The sequence below is a fragment of the Hyperoodon ampullatus genome (genome assembly GCF_949752795.1).
Source record: "Hyperoodon ampullatus genome assembly, chromosome: 7".
NCBI lineage: Eukaryota > Metazoa > Chordata > Mammalia > Artiodactyla > Ziphiidae > Hyperoodon > Hyperoodon ampullatus.
In genome coordinates this window covers 49,966,198-49,992,795 of record NC_136920.1, presented here as the reverse complement: position 1 = coordinate 49,992,795, position 26,598 = coordinate 49,966,198, and the positions used below count along the sequence as shown (strand labels likewise).

General features: G+C 39.2%; 1 protein-coding gene across 23 annotated transcripts in view; it reads right to left on the bottom strand.

Annotated features, from left to right (window-relative positions):
• Nucleotides 1-295: 295 nt before the first annotated feature.
• Nucleotides 296-26,598, bottom strand: part of DLG2 (discs large MAGUK scaffold protein 2) — a gene marked incomplete at its 5' end in the record, with an annotated part of 2,112,028 nt that continues 2,085,725 nt past the window's right edge. For 11 of the 23 annotated variants that reach the window (XM_079707361.1, XM_079707362.1, XM_079707373.1 and 8 more), the window contains 7 exons: nucleotides 296-414; nucleotides 2,136-2,227; nucleotides 7,160-7,269; nucleotides 9,604-9,776; nucleotides 13,859-13,960; nucleotides 15,143-15,193; nucleotides 25,789-25,834. In XM_079707361.1, the coding sequence (XP_079563487.1) occupies nucleotides 308-414; nucleotides 2,136-2,227; nucleotides 7,160-7,269; nucleotides 9,604-9,776; nucleotides 13,859-13,960; nucleotides 15,143-15,193; nucleotides 25,789-25,834 (681 nt within the window). In that variant the 3' untranslated portion in view covers nucleotides 296-307. Of the gene's footprint in view, nucleotides 415-2,135; nucleotides 2,228-7,159; nucleotides 7,270-9,603; nucleotides 9,777-13,858; nucleotides 13,961-15,142; nucleotides 15,194-22,532; nucleotides 22,575-25,788; nucleotides 25,835-26,598 lie in introns of all 23 variants that reach the window. The other 12 variants (XM_079707356.1, XM_079707360.1, XM_079707370.1 and 9 more) reach the window with 6 other exon arrangements.

Here is a 26,598-nt window from a genome sequence, read left to right as displayed (position 1 = left end):
TGGACATCTGCTGGGTGAGGAGGCTGCCCATCTCTTGGGCACAAAGCCCGTCTGAGGTTCGTCCCTACCCCTGGCACTCTGAGCAAACCAAAGCCTTCCTGCGTACTGCAATGTCTTTTCTGTCCCACCCTTTGGCCCCTCCTTCTCCTTCATGGCTTCAAACAGTTTGTGTTGTACATTCATAAGAATTCACATTGACTGCAAAAACATAAATGCAACAGAAACATAAAAGCCTCCAAGTAGTATATTATATATATTTTGTTCTTCTAAATGCTCTTCTGTCATCGTTGGAGGTGCAGTGGCTAATTTATAACTTCTCCTTTGAGGGAATCCAGATGAAAGGCCCAGATTGCTCTTCAATAACAAGCTTGCATTGGTTATAGATATCTTCTAAGGTGTCACCTTGGACAATAGCTAGAACAAAAGCAAACACACTGGAGTTAGGAATCACTCGCTGGCTGGTGAAGAACCACCATCAATCACGCAGCAGAAGCTCAAATAGTGACAGACAAACTCATCAGGAAGCTTAATATTACTTTTTATTAGTAAGAAAAAGCAGAAATTCACTTAAGCAAAGTCACAACAATGATTTTAAAAAATCCTTACAAGGCATGTCCTAGATTGGTAATAAATGCACCACGGTCTTCCTACTTTCTACATGTCGCTCTGTAGTTCTGCATAATGAATCATTCATTTATTTAAATTTTATGGGTGTGTACTCTGGGCCAGGCACTGAGCTAGGCATTGATCAGTTTTCAGATTGAGAGCTCCCTGTTATTAAAGAAAGCCAGACTTATATTCTCCGTACTGTACTTATTTTGTAAGGGGCAGAAATTCAAGTATTTTAGACACAGAGGAAATAATAAAGATTTTAGAAGAAACTTTAGTTAATCTCCTCAACCTCCAAAACCTTTAAAAGAAAACCTCATTCATTCTCCAAGTAATCTGGTAAATTGAGATTTTACCTTACAGGGCTGTTTGTAGTGAGAATACCTTATGGGCAACTACTTGTAAAAAATATAAAAATAGGAGGAAACAAACAAACTGTGTATTACCTAAAACACCAAGTCACTTACAGTAGATTTAAATACATTTTATTATCTCCTTTGAACAGCAGCTATCTTGTAGATAGATATCCCAAACACATCAGTACTATCCATATGACACTAGGGCTTAAAAATAAATTGTGACTGAAACATGGTTTAGATCTGCAAAAACAATCCTCAGAATGTATTGATTATGATACTTTATTCCTGAATATAAACCACTGGTCAAAATGTACATTGTTTTGATTTAAAAGAACATCTTGGATATTCTTTTAGGATGAAACATAACTCATATCTTTGTTATTAACCAAAATGTTACTTAAGATTTACACAATTCAACATATTTGCAAACTGCTAAGCCCATGGCATTTTCATATTCTGAATGAGAGAAAAAAGAAAACACCAAACTTCATGCAAGGTAACTCAGGAGGAAAGTTCTTGTTTTTAAACCATCAGTGGTAAGGCAAATTCCATAAAGTTTGATTGCTCTTTGGATTTGATCAGTGTTTCATGAACGCATGTTAAGGCTAAAGAACCCAGGACAAAATATCCCCCCAAATTCATGTTTCCAAGGAAATATTTAAAAAGAAAAAAAAAAAGTTTTGCATTGAGACTTGACATGGAATTAATTGAAACACAGGAAGTGTTTCAACATTTTCTTCAAGTGCTGCTAATGGGGAGACAGACCCATAGGTCCCTGAAGCAAAGGACAGAGGCCCTGGGCTTGCTTCCCAAGAGTAACTGTTTTGGACAGTACACGTTTTGAGCCTTAAAAGTTTCTTTTTCAAATTTTCTGATGATCTCAGGGAGAGAAGCTGAATGAGGTATTAATGCTTAAAATCTCCTTAATAGCAGGAGGTGGCTCAGTGGCATCTGCCACTCACGGTTTCGGGTAGGGCCAGTGGGAACCTGGAAGCTGAATCCAGAGAAGAAAGAAACCAGAGTTTTGGATCAAATGGGAGAAGTAGAAGGAAATAAGGGGTTTTTAGCAGGAAGGTCTTAGGGCCCACCAGGCCCAGAGCCCTCTCTATGTCAAATGTCAGACAATTTATCTCCTTTCTCACAGCACAAATGTAAATGAAGTTTTACCTGTAAAATATTCTCCAAATTCTTGTTCTAGCTTAATTGCACGGTCATAGGTTTTCTTGGCTTGTTCCTCTGTTAAACGCTTATTCATCTCCCTGGGAAAATGAGAGTTTGCTATTAGAACAGAAAGGGAACATACCAAATCCTGAAAAACTACAATGCATGGCAAAAATGAGTCTTGCAGGAAGCCTAGTGTAATCTTAGCAGCAGCCTCCTAGTCCTCATCGGGACTCCTCTTTGCTGGAATATTTTCAGCCACAAGGACTCCCTCCCAGGGGGCTCACTCTCGGAGGGCAGTCTCTTGGTCCCACATGGGACTGAAGCAGAATCTGTCCTGCCATGATTTCCAGGCACTGGTTCTGTTCTCTGCAGCCCCGCAGAGTAGGACTGAACTTCCTTCCTCCATGTCAGGCCCTTGGGTCTTTAAGTCAAGTGCTGATGTGTCCCTCGAGGCTTCCGCTTTGCCAGGAAAAACTGTCCTGCTTCCTTCATCTATTCTCTCATTGGATATAATTTCCAAATCCTAACCTTCCTGGACACCCTTCCTTAGACTTTGTTCTCATCTATCTCAACCTCTTTTGAACATGGGATGTAGAATTGAACACAGTCTTCTGGGGTGGCCAGAGGGAGGAGAGGAGAGGAGATGGAGAGAAGGGAAGACACATCACAGCCTTTCAGAGCTCATTATATCTAAGAGAACAAGACTCAACTGTTCTCAGGTCCTGACCTCGCAGAAAGCTTTGATCTCTCGACTCTCCCACCCTCCCCAAGGGCTGCTGTTCATCTTCAATGTGGGCAGGAGACATGTGGAGTGGAGAAAAAGACAGTGCTTCCAACGAATTATAGAAAATGTGACAGGCCCCTCAGGCGTGTGTATCTTTCAGGCCGAAAAAGCATTCTGTAGCTTGCGCGGCTCAAGAGCCCTGAACTTCCTCTGTTTTTATAATCAATGGAATTTCAAGGAGCTGCTAAAGATGGCTTGAATTAAAGACACAGAGAGAATGGAACAATCAAAAGCGCTGGGACCAACATATTTTCAAACAGACTCTAAGCAATTCATATCAAATAATGAGCCAGAGAGAGGAGCTTGGCAAGAAGGAATCTCCGATGCTTATTTTGTTTATTTTTGGTCGGACAGAAGAACAGGCTGTAAAGGAATTACGCTGGGCATTCTCTGTCCTTCTTTCTGTTAGTCTGTCAACCACTGGTGTATCATTGACTGTATGTTAGTGCTGCTTAATCAATCGGAAGATTATTTAAATCTAATCTAGTCTCAAGGACAAATTGAGGAGGGGGGAAAAGGGAGAATAACCTAATCTATTGATTCCCAACCAGTGTCAGCTTTATCCTCCCATGTCCTCTAGGTGTTAACATTTTTTGCCAACCAAACTGTACTTATTAAGTAAGAATTATTTTATCTTCCCATTTTTTCTTAATCAAAGACTGACAATCATTGCCTCTGATCATCATAAGAATACCAGTGTGACTGCACTGATAAAAGTTCAGCCAAGAGCAAAGACAGTTTGGTTGGTCCATCAGGATGCATCGCAGGTACAGGCAGAATTCTGAAGGCATTGCTGCCTTCGCATGTCACTTTAGGATGCCAGACATCTGGGTCTGGAGCATGTAGTCTCAGGTTAATTCCTTTTTCAGAGCAAGTAACTGAGGTCAGAAGTAGTAAAGGGACTTGCCTAAGGTAAAAGAGTGAATTTGATGTAAGAACTCAAAGTTTTTTTTTTTTTTTTTGAAACCAATTTTTAGTGAAATAGACTTTCCAGTATACCAAGACTTTCTTTCAAAAGAGGCCCTTATTTAGAAAAACACAAAACAAAACTGAAGTCTGACACTAACACAATTCTGGACTTGATGTTGATGGCTGCAATATACAGAAGTGGGAGTTTCCTGAAGTCTTGTTGAAATAAACTCATCTTCAACTGAGGGATGGTATCTATAATTCTCTTCCTAAACAGCACTAGCCCTAGAAGCTTTGAGTGGCTGTCACTCTTGGGTGGCAGGAGATGCTGGGCTAAACCAAGGTATCTTCTCACAGAAAGAAAGTGTTTTGCTCCAGATGTCAAGAAATCATGTAGTTCTGGATCTTCTTTGACATCCCTGGCCCATACTGATCTGTCTTCTCTGAATTCCCTTTGCATTTACTGTAGCAATACTGAATTTAGGATCTTATCCTCTAATACATGAACTTGTTTTGTCTCCCTGCCCAATCTGCTAGTTCTTTGAGGGCAGAGACCATGGCTTGTTCACTAGCATGTGGAATGGAGCTGAGTCAACACTTAACTTATTGAATGAATAAGTGAATGAAGAAATGAAACAATGAATGACTGGAGAGCTAGACAAACATAATTATGATACAGTTGAAGACAGAAGTAAACACAGGCCATCATGGGAGCAAGAAGGTAAAAGCAGATTGGGGTGGAAGCGTGGAGAGCCACAGGAAAGCTTCTTATCGCCATGGGATGGGGGTGGGGAATAGAAGTCACATGGCGGTACAATGTAAAAAAACACCTCTTTCATACACGCCGTTGATTTTATGCTCCTCTGAAGAGTCATCTACGTATGTGCTAATAAGTGCTGTGGTTTGATGTGGATGATGCACTTGAGAATAATGTGTGTGATGATGTATCAGTGCCTAAATGTGACAGCTGCCATGCTTTTGTTCCAGGTGACCTAGCCTTCACCCCTCCCTGAGGAATGGGAAATTCATGCCAGCTTTGCTCCTGAAGTAAAACCCTCAGAAAAAGAGTGAGCTAGAAAGTAAGCATCTAGCATTTCCTAATAAGATCACATTGGTTTGAATGTCACCGTTACGGCACTACGCCATATGATGTCAGAGTCAGCAAATGATGTCAGAGTCACTATCTCACTGTGGAGTCCAGCCTTCAGCAGGTTTAATTTTCCTGATGATACACGGCCGTGACAGGCAAAACTAAATAAGTCATCTCATAGTTGTGGGAAGCAGTAGACCTTCTCCTACTGAGCACCAGATGGGAACATCCCCCAGTGTTGCACTGAACCAAATGTGCAGCTTCGGTTTCTCCCTCAGGCCTCCCTTCCCCGGGAAGCCACTTATCCCATTGCATGTTTATGATGTGAAAACTTATTTTTCTATTTCTGAAACGGGCCTTTAAGATGCTGTTCCCAGGAGGTGGGGGCCATATTTCTATTCTTCTTATTAATGTTAGCAGTACTAATAACATCTACGAGGCCCTTCTCAGATTATAAATCACTTTTACGCAAGGAAATTTGCGGTTGCTTAATTCACTTTGCTCAATGCCCAACACAGTAGCTTACATGAGGAGGAATTTAATATGTACCATTAGGGATAATACTATCAACAACCATTATTTTATCTTCAACACATATTTTTCCACAGTGCTAGTTGTGGGCAAAGCTCTTTATGATATAATTTAATACCTAAATTCATGGGGCAGAAGGTACTAAGAGTGACCTCCTGACTTTATTTTTTCATCCTGGTAAGGACCTTTGTCCATCTTTTATTTATGGGAGTCTATTCTGCTTTTAAGATATAGCTCTGGCAATTTCCCTAGAGATCGACTATGTATTTAACTTAATTCTCTTAGACTGCAATTCCAGCTACTGTCGCTTCTTCCTTCTAGAGAAGGTGCCGAATAATTGCTCGATATCCTCTACAAGTAACTGCTTTCTCCTCTGGGATGAATGATTTCATTTTCTTTGGTCTTTCCATAAACACTGTTTTCTGGTACTTTGTGGTTCACTTCTGAACCCTGTCAAATGCTCTAATGTCTTGAGGCCCAAATGGAAGCATATTTGGGCAAAGCTCTTACAATGGACACACTGGTGTCATCTTTTGTGGCCTCTTGGAAATGGCACTGTTTACATAGTTTGTAATGATAAAATAGTTTTATTCCTCTTACAATAAAGTAACTTGAAATCTTTTATAGTAATAATAGCTACCATTTAGTGAGTGCTTATTATATGCTGAAGACCATATGGAGAACTCTACATTCAAGACGCTGTTTAACCTTGACACTAGCTCTATGAGGTCTGCATCATCAATGTGCTTAGTTTAGAGGTGTGGAACTAAATCTTACAGATGTTAAGCAAATTGCCTGAGCTCACATAACTGAACAGTGGCAAAGGAAAGAACCAAACCTAGCCTGACTAATTTTCAAGTCCCTGCTCTTAGCCTTTTTGCTCTGCTACTTTTATGGCTACTGCAGCGTCACTTTTGTATGAGAGTGGTCTACAAAATAATGCCACCAATTTCTATCAAATTGGCACAAAAAATATTGTTACTTTACAGCCAGATCATGAATATCTGCCCATTTTATTTACTGATTTTTGCAGGAAGATATATTACACATTCTCTTAAAGATAAAAAGAACAAAAAAATCCAAGTCATCCATTTTCCCCTTGTTTATAAATGTACACAGGTCCGGAGCTATTGGTTAAGCTTGTAGATGTTTTACTGCCAGGCCACTAAGAAAACTCCCTATTAAGGACAGCGGTCTACATAACATGAGGTTTTAATTAAGAAACATGAGAATTCTATGCTATAACAACATGAAATGCCAATGGAAAGAGTCTAAAATATTGTTTGCTCCCTCTATGAAAACCCACACATTTAAAAAAATTTACTAGTGGAATTGCTCTCCAAAGTAAGAGATAATTTAAAGATGATTGCTTCCTATCATTTGGAAAGCAAAGCAAGATAAAACAAAAACAAACCAAACCAACCTACCTTCAAAACAGCAAGACAAAATGAAAATATCACACACACAAAAACAACTTGTGAAATGAAAATAAAAATCAAGAAACATTAGTGAAGACATTTTAAGGAATTATTGACATTATGTCTCTAGTGGTTCAAAAGAACTTTCACCTATCATTAAAAAAGGGAATTCTTAAAAAAAAAATCAACAACGGCAGTTCCCATTTGTAAGCATTTATGACAAAGAGCTGTTAACAATTTGCTCTGTCATATGGAACAGGGGGCTGGATGAAGGCCGCCACTGTCCTCCACTTACATCAGAGGTTCCAGAGACTTGGGTTTAATGAAGATGGCAATGGGATAGAGCTGGGCAACTTGTAACCGCTTGATAGCATTTCCTGATACGTCAAGTATACAGTGTTTGCCCTGGAAGAAAGAGAAGAAAAATATGGAGTTAATCCAGGAAGAATGATCATAATCAAACCAAAAGGAAAAAAAAAAAGTAAGTATGTTTTAGAGGGAGGTAAAAGATACTGGATTTCAAATTTTGCAAAAGAATCACTGCAAAGCATAAACAAAGGTTGATATACAGGGTCATAACCAAATGTTTGCAATAATTTATATTTCTTACTCCTTTACTAAGTGTCTGTCACTGGGATAGATATTTTACTTGTGTTATCTCAGTTAACTTTATTTCCTTAAATAAATACCTGATGCTTTGCACAAGGAAGCTGTGTAACCATATGTAATATGACTGAGTCCACCCTCATGAAATGCTCATAAACCATATCTGAAAACAACTGTCAAAAAGAAATTCCCAAATTGTCAAAGAAGAAATTCCCTACCTATGAGGTACATATTATCAACTGCATTTTACAGAAGAAAAGACTAAGGCTTAAAAATACTAACTTGCCCAAAGTCTCAAACCCAAGTCTTATTGGCTGGAATAAATAGATATCTTATTGTCTCACCCTGACCAATGTTAAATCTGGAAGAATGGTAATCATGTGAGTTTAGAACAATCCCATAAACATTTGCTGAGTGTTTATATGTATCCTGCCTTCGACATGCTCAGTCTAGTATAAAGCAACAGACAGATACAAAGAGTTACCTTAAATATTTTATCTTAAATGCTGAGAGACAGGCTTGCATAGTGTCTGTAAATATCTTGTTTCTTAACAAATAAAAACCCTATTACACTATAGCACACCTCATTTAACTTGGTTTCCACTGCAATGAGTGCTCAGAGCAAGGAGCTGCTTTATAAAGTATTTCTGGAAAAACAGACACATTTGCCTCACATCATATTCTGCCTCCTGGAGGGAAATGGCTTCATTACCCTGAGGCTAAAGAGCTTTACAAAAGAAGAGAAAAAGCATACTATGCAAATAGAAACAATCTTAAATCAATAAAAGGGGATAGAAACTCATCCATAATATCCATGTAAAAATGAAGAGAGTCCAGGGAGTACTTGAGCTTTTATAGGAGAAACACACTAAGATGGCTCAAGCCTTTATCACTTAAATAAATTCCAAGTTTGCTATCTGTGAAATGCAGCAGTTATATAAAATGTCTAAATGCTGTTTGATTATTCACTGGCCAGAACAGTTCGAGATAACAAAGGTTGTGTCTACGAGAATAGATGCCATTATCCGGGAAGCTGATTCGAAACAGTATGATATAGCTCAAAGAAGCCAACTTTCCAGAGAGAAGAAAGCAGACCCACCTTCTTACTGTATTCTCAGACAGACAGGAACATTTCTTGTTTAATCTTTTTAACCAATACATTAAAAGGGGGGGGAAAGGTTGTGTCAAATCAAATCAATCCAACAAATATGATTGCCTCTTAACTCTTTTTTTTCTTCTATGAAATTGGTTCTCTGTGTTCATAGGAGATTAGGATCTTTCTTTAGGCATTAGGATCTTACCTTTAGATCTTAAAGGTACACTGATTAGGTTCTCTGTGTTCATAGGAGATTAGGATCTTTCTTTAGGCATTAGGATCTTACCTTTAGATCTTAAAGGTACACTGATTAGGTTCTCTGTGTTCATAGGAGATTAGGATCTTTCTTTAGGCATTAGGATCTTACCTTTAGATCTTAAAGGTACACTGATTAGGTTCTCTGTGTTCATAGGAGATTAGGATCTTTCTTTAGGCATTAGGATCTTACCTTTAGATCTTAAAGGTACACTGAAGTGCTTTCCTATCCTATTCTCTCTTGAACATTCTTCTCATTTCCACGCCCTTGAAATTATCAGGAGGAGGGGAATCACAGCACCTATACCTCCTCTGAGTTAAAATATCTGCCAGCAACAGTCCAGGCAGTCCTCCCCATCTATCTACCCCTCCACCATTAGGATCTCGAGTTTTCAGGGAGATAAAAAGTTAACTCCTGCTAACAAAAAGAATTGAGGACCCTGATCTAAACAATGAAGAGTGACAAAGTTTTTAAAGTAAATTCAATGTTGTGGCCAAAGATAAGTGAGTCAAGGACAAAGTGAATCTCCATAAACTTCAAGCTGTTAATTGCCTTTAGGTTTATAAGCTCCTTTCCTCCTCTCCCTGCCAGGTCAGTCTTTATTGAGATTAGAGTAAAGATTAATGATCTTGCTCTAAAGGGATTCTCTGCTTAGAGGTCTTAAAAGGAATATTTAATCAAAATTTACAACTGAAATCAGGAAAGAGTAATGACCAAAAAAATGCAGTTTGCCACTTGGGAACCTTCTTCAGGGGAGACGTAAGATGATTGGGGAACATACCCTTTCTGCTACAAATCTCACAGACTGCACACTGGTTCCATACAAGTTGTCATTGTACTGGCCGGCTTCTATAAACTTGTGCTCTTGGATGTCTTTCTCCATTTGTTCTCTGGAAATGACAAAGTGGTAGTCTCTGCCATCCACCTCGTAGTCACGCTTTGGCCTCGTAGTATCTTTATAAAACAAAAAAGATGAAAATAAGGTAACTTTATACTCATAAACTTCCTTTATACATATATTTTTACACCCTCAACATAGATATATAAAAATATGTAATATGAAGGAGCATGACATAGTAGCAGGTACCAGGCTTAGCCTCCCACTGTAAAGACTATAAAACTAGACAAAATATATGGAAATATATTTTCAGGCATCAGACAACAGGCAGTGCTGGGCTGTAATACTTAAGAGCAACACGAAGGGACTCTGCATTATTCCATTTTCATTTCCAAATGGAGAGTGTCTAGAGGTCATGTAGTGCTAGGAGACTCTGAAGTTCAGCCAGACTGTGAATTTGGTTGAGACGCCAGAAGGGCTGCATTTTATGAGGTTACTCTCGACTTACTATAGATCCACCTTCAGAAACCCTAAAACCAAGTCAAAACTGGAAGAAGCTGATTTGTCAGTAAATTATTACCTGCCAGAACAAAAACTTAATATTCTATAAAGGAAGATAACAAAATCCAGATGCCCAATAAGGTAACATCACTATGTCTAGCACATGATAAAAGATTATGGGACAAGAAAAGAAGTAAAAAAATGTCTCATATTAAAAAATGGACATGCAGTATAAATATATTCGGGGATTTTAAAAGATGTAAAATGAGATGGTCACAGTTAAGGAGGGACTAAAAGTCATCAACTCTAACCATAGTTAGAAATGGTTAAACTTTTTGGCAAGAAGAGAGGGGAAAATAATTTAACATTATAAATAAAAAAAAAAGTTAAGATAAATGTCGCATGATATCACTCATATGTGGAATCTAAGAAATACAACAAACTAGTGAATGTAACAAAAAAGAAGCAGACTCACAGATACAGAGAACAAACTAGTGGTTATGGGGCGGAGGGGCAATATAGGGGTGAGGGGGTGGGGGGTACAAACTACTGGGTGTAAGATGGGCTCAAGGATGTATTGTACAACACTGGGAAATATAGCCAATAATTTTGTAATAACTGTAAATGGAAAGTAATCTTTAAAAGTTGTATTAAAAAAAAAGAATACAGGAGGGAGCAAGATACATTCTATACCTGCACTGCTCAGTGTGGTCACCAGCAGCCCCATTCAAGAGCACTTAAAATGGGGCTGGTCCATACGTGTAAAATACACACTGGATTTCCGAGACTTACTACCAAAAATTATGAAATACCTCAATAATTTTTATACTGATTACAACTGAAATGGTATTGTTCTAGATATATTGGGTTAAATATAATTTATCCTTAACATTAAAAAAATGTTAAAATATTTTTGGTCTTTGACCCAGATATTCTTCTTAGAAATCCATCTTTAAAAATTACCAAAACTTTGGATGAAGTTTTATCATTAAAGATATTCATTACATTAATTTGTAAATTATAAATAATTAAAACACATAATTATAATTATATTTGAGTTATAATTCATAATATTGAAAAGTAGAGAAAACCCAAAATGCCCATAAGTGAGAAAGTATTAATTATGATATAACAATCATTTGAAATAGTTATAAAATTTTAAATAATATTAAGCAAAAAAAAAAAATATATCTAATATGTGCCCAATCATGGAAGAAAATGCATGAAAAGAAAGAATAGGTAGAAATCTATGAAAATATTAGCAGTGATGTTACCTCTGGGTACCTTGTGGGATTCTGTATTTTTATTTTCTTGTTTAACTTTTTATCATTTTCCATGTTTTGTACAATGAACATGTATTGATTTTCATAAAATAGTGCTATTAATTAAAAAAAGAGAAAGAGAAGACTATGCAAGGTGGAGGGGAAGTAAAATGGTGTTAAAGAATTTTTTTTTTTTTCTTTCAAAAGTGGAGGAACAAGCTGGGAGCTGTGACGAATGGCCTAGGGTTTGACCTGATCATTTCTATCTGGAGTCTCTCTCAGGGTATGTTCTGTGGCAAGGTCTCTTCCCAGAATCCTTGCTGGGAACAGTTTCATGAGATAGCACAGTGATCCTAGCTCCCTCCTGCCCATGTACTGCACACATGCAATTCTTGCTATCCTTCTGTATTCCGGGAGACACCTGCAGTCTTGAAATGTAAGAGACACTTCAGAGCATAAAGCTTAAAAACTGTAGAGTGAGAAAGAAATATCTGTTGAGATCAGATTTAAGAGCTCGATGATCTAATAAATTAAAATTCCCTGGTGGGTTTGTCTATGTACACAGAAGGCCTCTATGTATTTTTTTTTTTTTTTTTTTTTTTTTTTTTTTTTTTTTTGTGGTACGCGGGCCTCTCACTGTTGTGGCCTCTCCCGTTGCGGAGCACAGGCTCCGGACGCGCAGGCTCAGCGGCCATGGCTCACGGGCCCAGCCGCTCCGCGGCATATGGGATCCTCCCAGACCGGGGCACGAACCCGTATCCCCTGCATCGGCAGGCGGACTCTCAACCACTGCGCCACCAGGGAGGCCCAACCTCTATGTATTTTTATGTGACACAGTGGGAGTAGAGATGGAAGTGGTGAGTGGGTGGGTGGCGAATGGGAGGAGGGAGAGCAGATAGTCTCTTACAGGCATGTAGCCCTGAGTGTATCAGAGGGACCAGGAGACCTGATGATTGTCCATAATGACAAGAAAGCAGATTAAAGTTTGCAGTGGCCAGGAGGGTGGGTTAAAATTTTATAATCTTTCTTGTCTGCATCTTCCCAACTCCTGAGGCTGTGAAACACTTGGGAAAGGCTATTTTGTTTTGGAATGACACATGGCCCTAAGTCATCCTGAGGTGATTTTAATAGATGGCTTTGTTTCTGATCTCTTTTCTTGTAACTGAGGGTGATCATCAGTTAGATCCATTAAACCTGTAACCTGCCTTCACTGATTGAGCTCACTTTGTTGTTACAAAAAAAACTTGCATGTCCTCCAAGCGTCACACAACCCAAACGATGTGTTTGCCTGAGCTGTTTTTCGGGAACTCAGAGTCAGCTGCGTCCAGTTCGAGCTTGAGCTGGTTAAGACCACCGACCCTCCAACTGGGCAAGTGCCGATGTCCACTTGGTGACCTGACATCAGGGGGTCCCAAACTCCGCCCTCAGAACATGCTAATGCTGCGACTTTCTGAACATGCTTGCCACGAGGAAGCCTGTAGCTTACTTGCACCTGCACAGAACGACATCTACCTCACCTTTTTCTTATTTCCAATCACCCTTCCCCATGCTCCCCACACCTCAGACCGCCCTGCTCCTTCGTCCCACAAATATCCCATTTCTCGCCTTCGAGGAGGCGAGTCTGAGAGTCTGAGATTCGTTCTCCAGTCTCCTCACTTGGCTGCCTCGTGAATTAACCCTTCCTTTGTTGCAAACCTCGGCATCTCAGCAAACCTGGTTCGGTAATGTTATTCTATGGGAAAAGATGCTTCAGTGGCATTTCCATCAATCAATAAGAACATATCGATGCCTATCAATAATCCTATGCTATTTTATTTATGTAAAAAAATTTATTTATTTATTTATTTTTGGCTGCATCGGGTCTTAGCTGCCACACGCGGGATCTTTCATTGCAGCGCGTGGGCTCTTTGCTGTAGTGCGTGGGCTTCTCTCTAGTTGTGGCCTGCAGGTTTTTCTCTTTTCTGGTTTTGGTGTGCAGGCTCCAGGGTGCATGGGCTCTGTAGTTTGTGGCACACGGGCTCTAGTTGAGGCACGCAGGCTTAGTTGCCCCGCGGCATGTGGGATCTTAGTTCCCTGACCAGGGATGGAACCCGCATCCCCTGCATTGTAAGGCGGATTCATTACCACTGGACCACCAGGGAGGTCCCTTTTTAAAAAACAAAACAACAACAAAAAAAAACAAACCTACGCTATTTTAAATGCTATGGGAGATACAAAGAAAGGATTCATCCTGCCTTCTAGGGGACCACATCATTTACTCACTAAATAGAGAACAACACATGGCAGCATAGATGAAACGTGTTCAGCGGGGAAAATTAAATGAGATGCCTGGAAAATAGGTAACTGATGGTATCTGAATCACTGGAGAGACTACTGGAGGAACAAAATTACATTTTATCATCTCAAAGGGAGACAAGCTTTGTTTAGATACTTACGAGGCACACAGGAGCCAAATTTGTCAGGGAATTCAGATATCAAGTCGTCATTGATCCGATCCTTCATGGGGCCCAGAATAATCACTGGTCGGGTATAGTTTACTGCATAAATGGAAAGGAAGATGCAGATGAGGAGAAAGACTTGGAAACCACTGTGATCCTAAGGCAAAACTGCCAAACAACAAGAACTGGTAAGGGTATTACTTCAGTGGATAAACTGCCCATACAGCCCCGCATAGGGAAATTGATGTTTAACACTCAGTGTGTTGGCTGAGTCTACTTTCTGGAATTTATCTACTTTCTGGAATGTTTAATACCCAGTGTGTTGGCTGAGTCTACTTTCTGCAGGGAAAAACAACTGCAGTGTCTGTCAATGGAAAGAAACATTTGGAGAGGTTTTGCTTACTCTACAGTTATACCTACACAATGTCAAAACAACTACTGAATTTAGTCAATTGAATGGGAGAAAAAAGAATCCAAAGTAGCTATTTGACCACTGTTTAGGCAATGACTTTAAAAAGTAATCATCTGCAGTAATGACACCTTATGTTTTGCTTTTTGGGTTTTTTTTTTTTGCGGTACACGGGCCTCTCACTGCTGTGGCCTCTCCTGTTGCGGAGCACAGGCTCCGGATGCTCAGGCTCAGCAGCCATGGCTCACGGGCCCAGCCGCTCCACGGCATGTGGGATCTTCACGGACCGGGGCACGGACCCGTGTCCCCTGCATCGGCAAGTGGACTCTCAACCACTGCGCCACCAGGGAAGCCCACACCTTATGTTTTTATAATTTCTTTTCCTTAGCTCAAAATACTCTCCATACTCTGCTTGGATTTTCCCAATTCCTTTGTAATCATGGGGTTACAAGGAACTCTAAAGTTCATTTGGTACAATTCCTCCTCTGATGCCATTAGCCTCTGTATAAATTCCTCCCAGGCTTCGGAGCAGCCTAGAAGGTAGCTTATACCTTACGACAGGTCTGCTAAGAGGCCCTTCTTAATACTGAGTGGATGTCAATCTGCATGGAGATTTTATGCATCGATCCTGCACGTGGGGATCTTTATGATTTGGATGTGCTCTTTCCCATCTGGAGGGCAGTTCCGTTCTCTTGGGAGCTGTCGTTGCCCACATTCAGCAGGGAAGCTATTTGCTTGGTCACAGGGCCAAGGAGAGAGCACGGTCTGGCCTGGGAACTGCTGACTATTAAGGAGTTTATTTTCCTTAGTCCTTCACTCTTTCCCTTCTGTAATGGTGTCAATCAGGAACCAAAGCATGCTGGGAAACTTACTTTCCTGTCTTGTGACAGGCTCATAAGAAAGAATGAAGTCTTCTTGTCCTCCTGAGAAGAGAAAAAAGGAAAATTACGGTGGACTAACAACCAATCACAAACCACAGCTACAAGTCCTGCTCTGCAACCCAGGAAACAGACCCACTTCAGGGTTAATTTCCCTGCTCTCTCCCTCCTTGAGCCATTCCCCAAATCCCTTCACCCTCATAAAGCTGTTTAGCAGTGTTACAGTGCCAGGTGATCGAAGGTCATAAGTCTAAGGAACAACTGGAGGCTGGCTGTCTAAGAGACGGCCTTCCGTCTGACACTGAGAAATGCAGCACTATGGCATCATATCCAGCATTCCTACTTAAAAGGAACCCATTGAGTTCAAGGAGAGGGTCCTTCCAATAGTTTACTGCTACATTACCAGAATTTCTGGACCTTTTATTTCATCTTCCGTTTTATTTCCCAAAGAAGAACGTTCAAAAGCAAATGTCTGCTTGTTTCATTTATGAGACAAAAACTTCATCAGCACACACTACAGGGCTCGGAGGATTTTACTCTGTTAATTCATCAAGAAAACGCTGGGTCAATTAAGAAGATAAAAAAATTGAGGAGGACCCTATATCACTGGTTCTAATTGCTGCTAAATCTAGCCTTGAAACTTTGAAAAGAGAAGTAAGGAAGACAATGTAGCATAAGGGTCGGCCCCTTCCAGTGTCATTTGCTATAAGCCTTCTGATTCACGATGAGCCTCAAGTCAACACATAACCATGAAAAGTAAATTGGTTTTAGGCAATTATTTTTTTTAATCATCTATTTTGCCCAGTTGATGAACTAGGCACGAGATTAGTCTGATTCAGCTGCAAAACCAGAAGGCTCTATTCTTTTATTTGCATAGGCCCAGGACCAACTATCTTTTGGTGGGGAAATTGTTTAGGGTTGTTGAAAAGGGCTTTTTGTATGCTTTTCTATAGAGGAGGAGTGTAATATGAGGTACTGTTTCCTGAAACCAAGGGCAATGAGTCTCGTTGCTTTATCTCCTCATAGCCCCTGAAACACATTCACAGTCTGTCAAAGCCATGTGCTGCTCCTTCAGAAGTCACAGCCTCGGGTGAGTTAATTTCATAAAAGGAGTTAGTATTACAGACAGTTTTGATAATGACAACTGATTTTGGGAAATTAAGCGATATTGGGTAAAGCTGTGAATTACAGCTGTCTTCCCTGGGGTGGGGTGGCGGGGGGAGTGAGGGTGTCTTACTTTTTCAAGTGTGAGAAATGGCCCCAGGCCTACGTCACATCTTACCTCACCCTCAAGCAGGGCCCACTCTCAGAATGGCACTGCTAGGCTACTTCCTAAAGTCACGGAGAATAGGCATTGGTGCTTCTTCTAAGTGGAACCTACTCATGGCTGCTCCAAAAGTGTCCAGGGGACCTTCCCACATCAGGGCAGGGGTTTGGTATGTGAGGAATCAGATTCATGATTTTTTTTTTTTTTATTCAGGAAAGTGATTCCCTTAAAAAAAATGAAATGACTAAAATTTACAGAGGCTGGGCCAAAAAATAATAAAGGTGATTGATTGCTAAGCTCTAGTTATCTAAAGGCTGAGATATGCAGAGGTCATAGGAATTCAGAGGATAAGTGTAAAAATGGTCGGGGAAAAAGCATAGCTTTAGACATAAAAGCATGGTAGACTAACACTGCAATGCTAGACTAACGTCCAGAGAAATCTCCATGGAACGATTAATATGTGGTAGGAGAATCCTGACCATGGGATAGATAACAGAGGTTTTAAATATCAGGCGATACTTATGCATCTGCACCGGACTGGGAACCCCATACCACAGTCACCACTGTGTCCCCAGTACTTAACATAAAGAAAGAGGACAATGAATTTGCATTCTGATTCTAGTGGTAGGAGACAGGATGAGAAATGAAGCCAAAGACAGGTTCTACTTTGTGTTTCTGTCTATACCTTTCATTTTGGGAAGTGTGATTTTCTCTAAATAAATATAACACCTCGTGTTCCCATGGGAATCTCTTTACAATGGCCTTGCAAATCATTCTGATGGGACATTCTAAAGGCAAACCTTAAATAAAATATTTGATGTCAGTAACTACAATGTGTGATTCAGAAAACTAGGACAAAGCAACATAGCTTTGATTGACTTTGTTAGAACAGAGTTCTGCAGTTCTTCATTTATCCATTGCTTTCTGGTTTACTTCTAACCTACAAAAAGCACTGGTTCTTGTTCAGAGCAGTAAGACTGGCAGACAGCAGTGACAGCATCCCTTATGTCAAGGCCCATCCCAATTCTGAAGACCCTGTGACAACCAGGGACTATGTAAGGAAGCCTGCAGGGATGCTATGGCAGCTGGTATTACATAATAGCTGTGAACTCAGCACCTGAAACCAATTTTCACTTTCATGTTCAAGAATGAAAAGCCCTAGGGGTAATGGGAGGGAGATTACGAGGTGGAGAAACAAAAAAGCCACAGCAATGAAGGAAAGATGATTCATGTCTGCATAGCACTTTACAGGCTATAAAAGGCTTTCACAGCCATTGCCTCCTATTTTTCACAGCCATTTCTTTTGAGGTAGGTGCTCTGATGATCTCCATCTTACAGATGAAGAAGCTGAGGCTCAGAGATGGGGCCTCAGTTAGTAAGTAGTAGAGTCAACATTCAAAACTACACCTTTTTTGACTCCTTGTTGAGTATATGGCACTGTCTCAAAAAGGCCAGAGATGGAGAATTCTCTGTGGAGGCTGGGATATAGGGGCAGAACTTACAAATGAACAAACAGTGGGTGGCAGAGAAAGGAGCTGAACCTGGGTCACAGTCACTGACAGGGCATAAAGTGCTCCATCTGCAAACACCAACTCGTTTTTTTTTTTTTTTAATGCTGCTGTGTCATCTCCATAAAATAGTCATCCTTAGTAGTTTTTCTATCTTTTGCTCAGGAGGTGTCAGCACTCAGAAATAACAGCCAACACAAGGGTACGAACAATTACTTGGTCTTGTTTTGGCAACTGCGTGGCTGGAAAGGGGAGAGTGGCACAGTACTGGGGGTGGATGCCTGCGGCTGGCAGAGACTTAGCAGACACCATTGTAACCATCTCCACGAACACCATCTTTAAACTGGAAGCAAGTCACAGTAAGAGGGATTCGGAGTAAGACCCTAATATGCCCTCATGATAAGGAAAAACAAGTTGTTCTTTTTTAGAACTTTTTCAAAACTAGAAAAGAGAGAGGAGGGAAGTGAAGACCAGTGGCAGGACATTAAATGTTCTAAATTTAGTGTTTAGTGGCGGCACTGGATAAATTATGAAGAATTAACTGGGTTCCTAGAGCCATAGAATGTTAGTGCTAAGAAAGGGTTTGGAGTTCACGTGGTTTACAGGTGGAAAGTCTGTAGCACATGATGACGTCACTCCCCCTTCCGAACGCTCGACATGCACTACAAATCGATCATTGCCCGAATTACTGCTGAGCCTCACTTGGCCTCAATACTTTTCAATACAATTCTTCAGGCAGCTACTACCAGTTGGTCAAAGGGCAATCTTGATTAAAATCTGTTTCTTATATCTCTGTTCTAATCCAAGCTAGTCATTTTACATAGGAGAGAACTGAGGTTCAAAAACGTTCAGGGATTTCTTCAAGGTCACATGGTGAATTAGTGATTCAGTGTCTTCAAAGGATCTTGAGAAGATGTGTTACTGTACACAGTGCCCTTAAAATCAGGCTTAGTACATAGTTAATGCTATATTAATATTGCTGCTTGTATTAACTTGATAGGTAGTATGAAATGGTTGAAATGTACTAGATAAAACATGAAGAGGCTTGGATTACAAACTATAGGGAAGAGTGAAAATGTGTAAGTTTCAGAATTAAACTATCTTGATTGGACTTGCAGTGCCATCATATTGGTGAGGTGTATAGCCCTTTGGAACTTCAGCTTCCTCATCTGTAAAACGGGGTATTGATATAAGCTATATCTCATAATTTTGTTGCAGAAATCAAATGAGATAATAATAGATGTAATAAAATTGCTTTGTAAGGACTAAAGAACTAGAGGAAGTATAAGGGCAAAACTTGAGAAGAGTGGAGAAAGGAGAAGAATACGGGCACCATTTTGACTGATTCCAGAGGGAAAGTCTGGGGTCTCCTCATTTCAGTATCTCAATTTCACTCAGATCATTTCTTCAAGATCCTTGTTTTGAAAATCCTACTTAACTGATGAGCACCAATGGGTTAGGAGGATAATCATCAGCTCCCCCATACCCATAATGACATAAAGAGCTTCACTGGGCTTTAAGGAAGGCAGGTCTTCAGCTTGTAGAGATTTGCAAGGCTTGAGATGGCATCTTGCATAATTAGACAATGTGCATTGTAACTAACTGCATTTTAGCTGGTGCTCAATATACTTGGACTTCGGAAAAAATAATTATTCTATAATTCTTGAGATGGTGCAGCAAAGGTCTGAGCTACTTATTAGAAACTGAGGTTAGTGTAAATTCATGTGTATGTGTGTGTATCTCAGAAAATATATGAGGCTTTCAAGTAAGGTTGGCACAATCTGTAACTCCAGAATGCAGTGTGGATGGTGCCCCCTGGAGCTGTGAAACACACGGGCCTCGGCTCTTCTTTCTAACCACCGACTATTTTTTTAGCCATTTTGTCCCTGAATGGACATGGAATGGTTCTAAGAGTAAAAAATAACACCTGAACATTAGTGAAAAGAGGTCTTTTTTGTATTTGTCCATACTGCTATCCACAAAACATAGAAGTTAGTCATAATTACAGCAAAAGCCAGGAATTCAGTAGAAAAATCCAGCCTGGTTTGATTTCAAAATGGCACTTTCATGAAACCGTGTCTGTCCCACGCCTCTGTCCTTTGTCATGCCAGTGCTCTTCCTGGAAAGTTTCTTCTTCAACTTACTGAGCTGGCAAGTGCCTCATCTTTCCAAAGCTCAGCTCAAAGGCCCCTTCCTCTTTGAAATCATCTCTGAAGCCCCACTATTCTTGGGCCAGACTTTTATTCTAGAAACAACCACACTTTATGCTTTTTTAATGTACTGATATCTCTCTCTCTCTCCCTATACGTGTGCTGAGTTCTAGAGTTCATTGAGATTCATATTGGGTCTTAAGGTGCCTATGAGACAGCATGACATAGAGCGGATGATGAATGAACTAAAGAATATTCCTCTGTAATTCCTCATATTTCTATCCTGGAGAAAGAAATATCCTTTTTTCCCCTCTAAGCTATGACAAAGGCTCTTCTTACTTTTGTTCATTTGTAAAGAAAACAATTTGAATGGCTAACCTTCTGTACCCTCAGATGAGACCCAAGCCAATATAATTAGACTCCACATTTTCTCTAGTAATATCCTAGAGTCCAGTTCCAACTCTTCTCTCTTCTCATAGATAATTCAAACTGCTTGCAAGTGTTTCCTTTATTCACTCAATAAACATTTATGTATACTTACTATTTGAGGGTGAAAAGAATTATTGATTTCATCTTGGAGCATTGCAATCAAAAACCTGTCAAACAGCTGAGAGCCTTGGTGCAATTTTTATAACTTAATGATTCTGGGAAGAACATTCCCATCTCTGAAGGAGAAGAGAGGGGCTTCTGAAATACTCTAAAAAAAGATTTCTGAAGGAAAAGGTAGTTCCTATATACTTTCCATAAAAGGAATTGAAAGAACAAGATTTGATGTTTTCCCTTTCTCTACCTGTATCTACAGGATGGAAGCACAACACTTAAAAATTGAAAACTGATGCCAAAGAAATTAGGGCCAAGGGTCTCCGTGAAACCCAACAAATAAGTTATATTTTCCTTATACTAAATTGAGGGTACTTCAGGCACAGGGAAGATAATCTTTGGTCACTTCTTAACCAGCCAGGTTCCTTTGTTTTAAAACCAAATGAAGAGATGGGGGAGGCAAATATTTTCCCAACTTGGGATAATCATAAAAGTATAAAAGTAGGAAGAATGTACAAATGTTAAAGATCACGTTAAGAACAAGAATGCTTTAATTCCTTTCATCAGCAGGACTTGTCATTCTGTTGAGGAAGGAAATGAGGGGGTTCTAATATTATTTGGTTGATCAAAGGCATCTCATTACAACTCTTCTTCATTTCGTTCTGTGGTGTGTTTCATCTTCCTCCTCCATCTGTCATCTTTCCTCTTTGGTGCTTTTTTTTTCTATTTTTCTACCAATCTGATTATCCAAAGCCTTTCTCAAGATCCAGATTGAATTTGTCACACTTCAAGAACACTATTTGACATTCCACCTCAAAAAAGGCATGGTTTTGTAAATTACCATGCTGTAATGGAAAAAAACAAAAATAAAAGCTATTCTATTCTTCTATTCTTGTTTTCAATTAATACAAGCAAAAAGACAAAAAACAAAACAAAACAAAACAAAAACCCAAAACAGAAACCTCCAACCAATTTCTATCTTGGTAGCTGAGGGTCATATGTATTGTGCCTGTAATTTTCTAATCTCCTCAGCAATTGCTTTTTGAGTAACCCGTTTCACTAAGATGTATAAATAAATATTACAGAAATTGCAAGGATCCCAGTAATAACATGTACCTATTTTAGTCACCAAAAACCTGTACGTGGTAAGAAACCACAAGAACAGATAAAAAGGATGTGCTTGGCATTTGGTGAATATTTTTATATCACTAAGCAAATGGCTTGAGGTGACCAAACAAACACCAGAAATAAGTTGTAAATAGTTACCTACCTTTTCAGTTAAGCTTTCTGATCCAAGATTTGTTCACTTTTAAACAAAATGTGAGCTCCTTCAACATTAGAGGATGAAACTTTTTCATCTCTTCCCAACCATCAAAATTTAAAGTTAGATAAAACATAGTATCTACCTCAAAATATTAATCAAGGAGAGAAGAGATATATAAGGCTCATGCTCCATTTAAAAGGAACACTGTAATTTATCAGGATTTCTCTTGTAAAGGGGAGCCAGGAACAGAAAGGAAAAGGCAAAATGAGAAGGAAAATAAAACCATGACAACTTTTCAACCTTCCTGCATGGAGTTTAAATTATTTTGGAGGGCAGAATGTCAGAATCCACCAAGTTGAACTTTATCCCCACCTTCTCTAGGAAAATTGCATCATCAGGCCACGGCCAACTGAGGTTGGAGTCATTTATTAGCAAGACTGCTACCTCTCGCACAAATCACATGAGTCCACCCATGGCCCTAGTGTCTTTGGTATCTTCCCACATCAGATGATGATTTCATTTCAAGCCATTTGCTTTGGATGAGGATGATAAAGGGCAGCAATTGAAAAACAACGACAGCAAAAATCTGAAATGCACACCACAGGCAAAGGGGCAATTGCAAAGAAAAGAATCACAAACCAAAGCAATAACTTACGGTAGCTACTTTCGCTATCGCTGGCATTAGAAGAAGCATGTTCTGCAAGAACAGCACAGCAAATTAAGGAGATACCAAGCATTGAAGAGCAGCCAGAACTTAAAGGAATACCATGCAAGGCTACTAGAAATGTGTGCGAAAGGCAAGTAAGAGGCCGTAGAGGAGACGCATTAAGAAAACTCAGAGAAGATGAAGATGAAAACTTTATCTCTGTTTTCCAGGAAGCTACTACTTGATTGCTGTATCTTCTTTTTTAGCAAACAGTAAACTATGTTTAATTATAAAAAATGCATAATGTCCATCTAAGCACTTTTCTTTTTATGAATACTTTGACCCATTCACGTTGCTCTGATTTTCCAGATTCTTGTTACAAAGGTCAATGTCTCTCAACTGGATGTTCTTGACTATAAATTCAAGAGATTCTGGTATGCAGGGACTGTTTTCTTGCAGGCTTTTTGTTGCTCTATTTTGCCTTTAGGTATTTTGCAGGAATATTGCATTTCAAATTGCCAATTGATCCCTGGAATCCCTTGAATTTTATTTTTATTTAAATACTTCCTAAACTAATTCACAAGATGAAAGGGACTGTTGAAGCACCTTCCTGCTTCAGTAAGTGTGTAGGGAATCTTGGAGGAAGAAATGAGTCACTGAAAAATGTTTTATGAGTCAGTTCAATATTTCCTTATTTTTATTTTAAGATTCTTGCTTGGATAGCTATTAGGTTCTGGAGGAATGGAACAGGCAGAAGATAAACAGTCTGATACTAAGCACAGGTTCTGGCACGAAGTATGTTTTTAATTCATGTTGAATGACTGCACAAGTATACGGTGATATTTCATAAAAACACAGTTTAACTAGCATAACAGGGACGTATTGGTTATGTGCCAGAATTAGGGCTTTATTTCCAAAATCACTTCCTTTCATCTGTACTATTTATTAAGCTATAGAAGATAAATTCATCAACTTACTAACTTCTTTGTATATCAGGCTAATTGAATGAAGAATATGTGACTATTTGATTTCTGAAGCTCATTAGCAATGAATTCAGCTTTTTAAAAAGCGACAACTGTTGTATGTCTTTAGAAAAGAGGAAAAGAATATAGAACATTATTCTCTAACAGTTAAAAAAAGTGCTTTAAAATGTATTTGCTATTATAGATTCTTGGATGGATTAGTTTTCATTTTTTAGCTTTATTAAGATATAACTGACAAATAAAATTGTAATATATTTTAAAGTGTACTGTGTGATGATGTGATACATGTGAACATTGTGAAAGGACTCCCACAGTTGTGTTAGTTAACACATCCTAGATGGATTAATTTCAGAGCATGAAACTAATGAAAATCAAAGCATGGGTTAAATTCACCCAAATCATTCCTCTTTGTGTGGGTGTTTGACCAGAACTGCATTACTAATTTAGGTACATATGTTACAAGTGCAAAGAGGCACTAGGGAAAGAAGTGTGGATGGATTAGTGTATATTTGTTTTTTGTTACTGAAAAGAAAGTCTAAGTACACACCCAACAATGGCATATCTTCACATGTGTGATTATCACAAGTACCTTGACTTGAAGATGACAGGTTTTTGTTTTGTTTTCGATTTTTACTTTTAAAATAATTTAGAATGAAGCTACAGTATAGAAATTTAGAACCATGCAGTGTTTTATTTAACAACCAATCTCTCTTAACATCAAGATACTGTTTAACAGAATTTTTCCATTTTGTAGGTAAAAAGAAATAAAAAATATGTTCCAGCTAAAGTCCAAATTATGGCTACCAGTAGTGTTAACTGGCAAATAACTTTACCTAGTGAAATCTGTTCAATTTTTAAAGAGTAAACAAACCTTTGGATTTAAAAGGGCATCATTCTAGATATAAAAAGGCATAACATATTTTTGACTCTCCAATAGCAACTACTTTTTAGTGATGTTCATATTAACAATATATTAAAATGCTCCCCACCCCCACTGAAAATTTAAGAAATTCTCTCGGGTGGTACTTGATGCTATCCAGATACTGTTGAAATCAATATTTGAATTTCAGCCACCAATTCAAGAAAAATTTCATGACATATTCCATACAGAGGCTCAAAGATAAAGTTTTCATCTTTAAGGAGATCAGTAGTTACTCTTGATCAGATTTTGTTTTCTAAACATACATATCTAAAAAAAAAAAGAGTCCAAATTAACAATTTGAAGGATGACGGGTATCATTACACAGGGTTATATAACCAGCTCTTGAAAACAAAGTCCAGCTCCATGTTATTTTGTTTTATAGAAATGAAATGAACAGCTTCTAAAAATATTGCCCACAGCTGTTAAATTAAAACAAAAGAAAACAAACAAAAATGAACATGTGATACAGCTGCAAAAGACACAAAACTGTTCTTAGTTCATTGATGCCTAGACAATGGAGTTAATATTAAAGAAAGAAAAATCATAGTATAGTATATTAATACACAGAATTATTATTTTTTATTAGTGCAATGGGACACAGAGTAAAGGCATTAATAACTAGAAAATTTTGAAGTTTAATATATTTTTCTTTCCACTCTAAACCGTAAAATGAAGATCTGGTTATGCAATGCAGCTAATAAATCACTGATAGAAAAACATATTAATACATATCTAAAACTTTAGCATACAAACATTTCAAGCAGGATCACCGCAAGTCAGAAAAAAAAATCAGTCAAAGTTAATAGCAAAGAATTATTCATGGAAGATCAAATAGCTTAATATTTACTTTTTGAGAATGCATGTTCCTTTTGACTATAACACAGCTCCTTTACCAATAGCAAAGTACAACCCAATTATGGAATTTGGCAAGGTCATTAAGTATGTCTGGGGGAAAAGCCAGAAGAAAGAATATAAAATACATTTCTGCTTTCCTGTTCTAGAGCATTTAACTCGCCCTTTCTTTCAACATGGCTTCTTGCTCCCTGGGAGGTATCAGGCGGCAGAGCAAGGGATGCCACGGCGGCATCAACACCATGCTGGTCACAGCACGCGGTCAGAAAGGGAAGGTGTGAACTGCAACGTAAGTTACAGTGCCTGAGACACTTTGCTTTTAAATGCTGACATGCAGAACAAAACGGCTGAAAATTGCTTTGTAGGAGCATTCACAGCTAGGTAACAAATAAAACTCGTATCTTGTGCATGCTAGGAGTGAAAGGCCCTCGAGAAAAGGAACAAAAGCGAAACTCAAAAGGAAAGAAAAAGAAAAGAAAAGTTACAGTGACCATTCCTGGGAACTTACTCAGAGTCTTTGTTCCATAACCGTCGTCACCTAATCCGGGGATGTCCTGCATGGAAGTCCCCAGAGAGAGCAATGAGAGAGGGAGAACAGCCACGGAAGAGGAAGGAAGAAGTCAGTGGAGTTGAAATGGATACTACCATGACAGACCGTGTTGCCTGAGCAATCTGGATCCCATGCTCTCTTCTTCTGAAACAACTTTCACCCCAAACTCCCTGGACTGAGACTCAAGGATTCGTAAAGCAACTCGAAAGGTTTAAGCAGAAGATTGTTATGAAAAAGAGAAAGGGTCAGCAGATGTCATTTTTGCTCACTGTCAGTATTGCCACAGCAACGTACCACTGAGAGCGATGATCCCCTCCAAGTTTCATGGCCAATTCTTAGTCTGAGCATCCACCCAATACAAGCTCACTGCTCAGTAAGGAAGTGCTTAATATTTGTTGGGAGGGAAAGAGTGAACAAATGCTAGTAATCAATAAAGGGAATTTAATAACTCCCAGTTAGCTAGCATTCCAAAACAATATATGTGGCAATGGAATCTAATATTTCTGTCCAGAAATGAATTTGTCTCGAGCCCTCGGAGAGTTGCATGATAGAAAACGCAAACCAGACCCAGTCCTGGTCACAGATAAATGCTGTTTGGAAGCAAAGTCCCTGCTTCCTTAGGTCCCTCTCCAATGCGTTCTGCAAAGAAGAGCTCCATCCAGGGAAGGATCCAGACTGCAGCCAAACACTGGTCACAGTAGTAAGCCCTGACCTGCCTGCCTGCCATGTTTGTTTGCCTAGGCGTGTGGCGTGGGGGAGCCTACATCA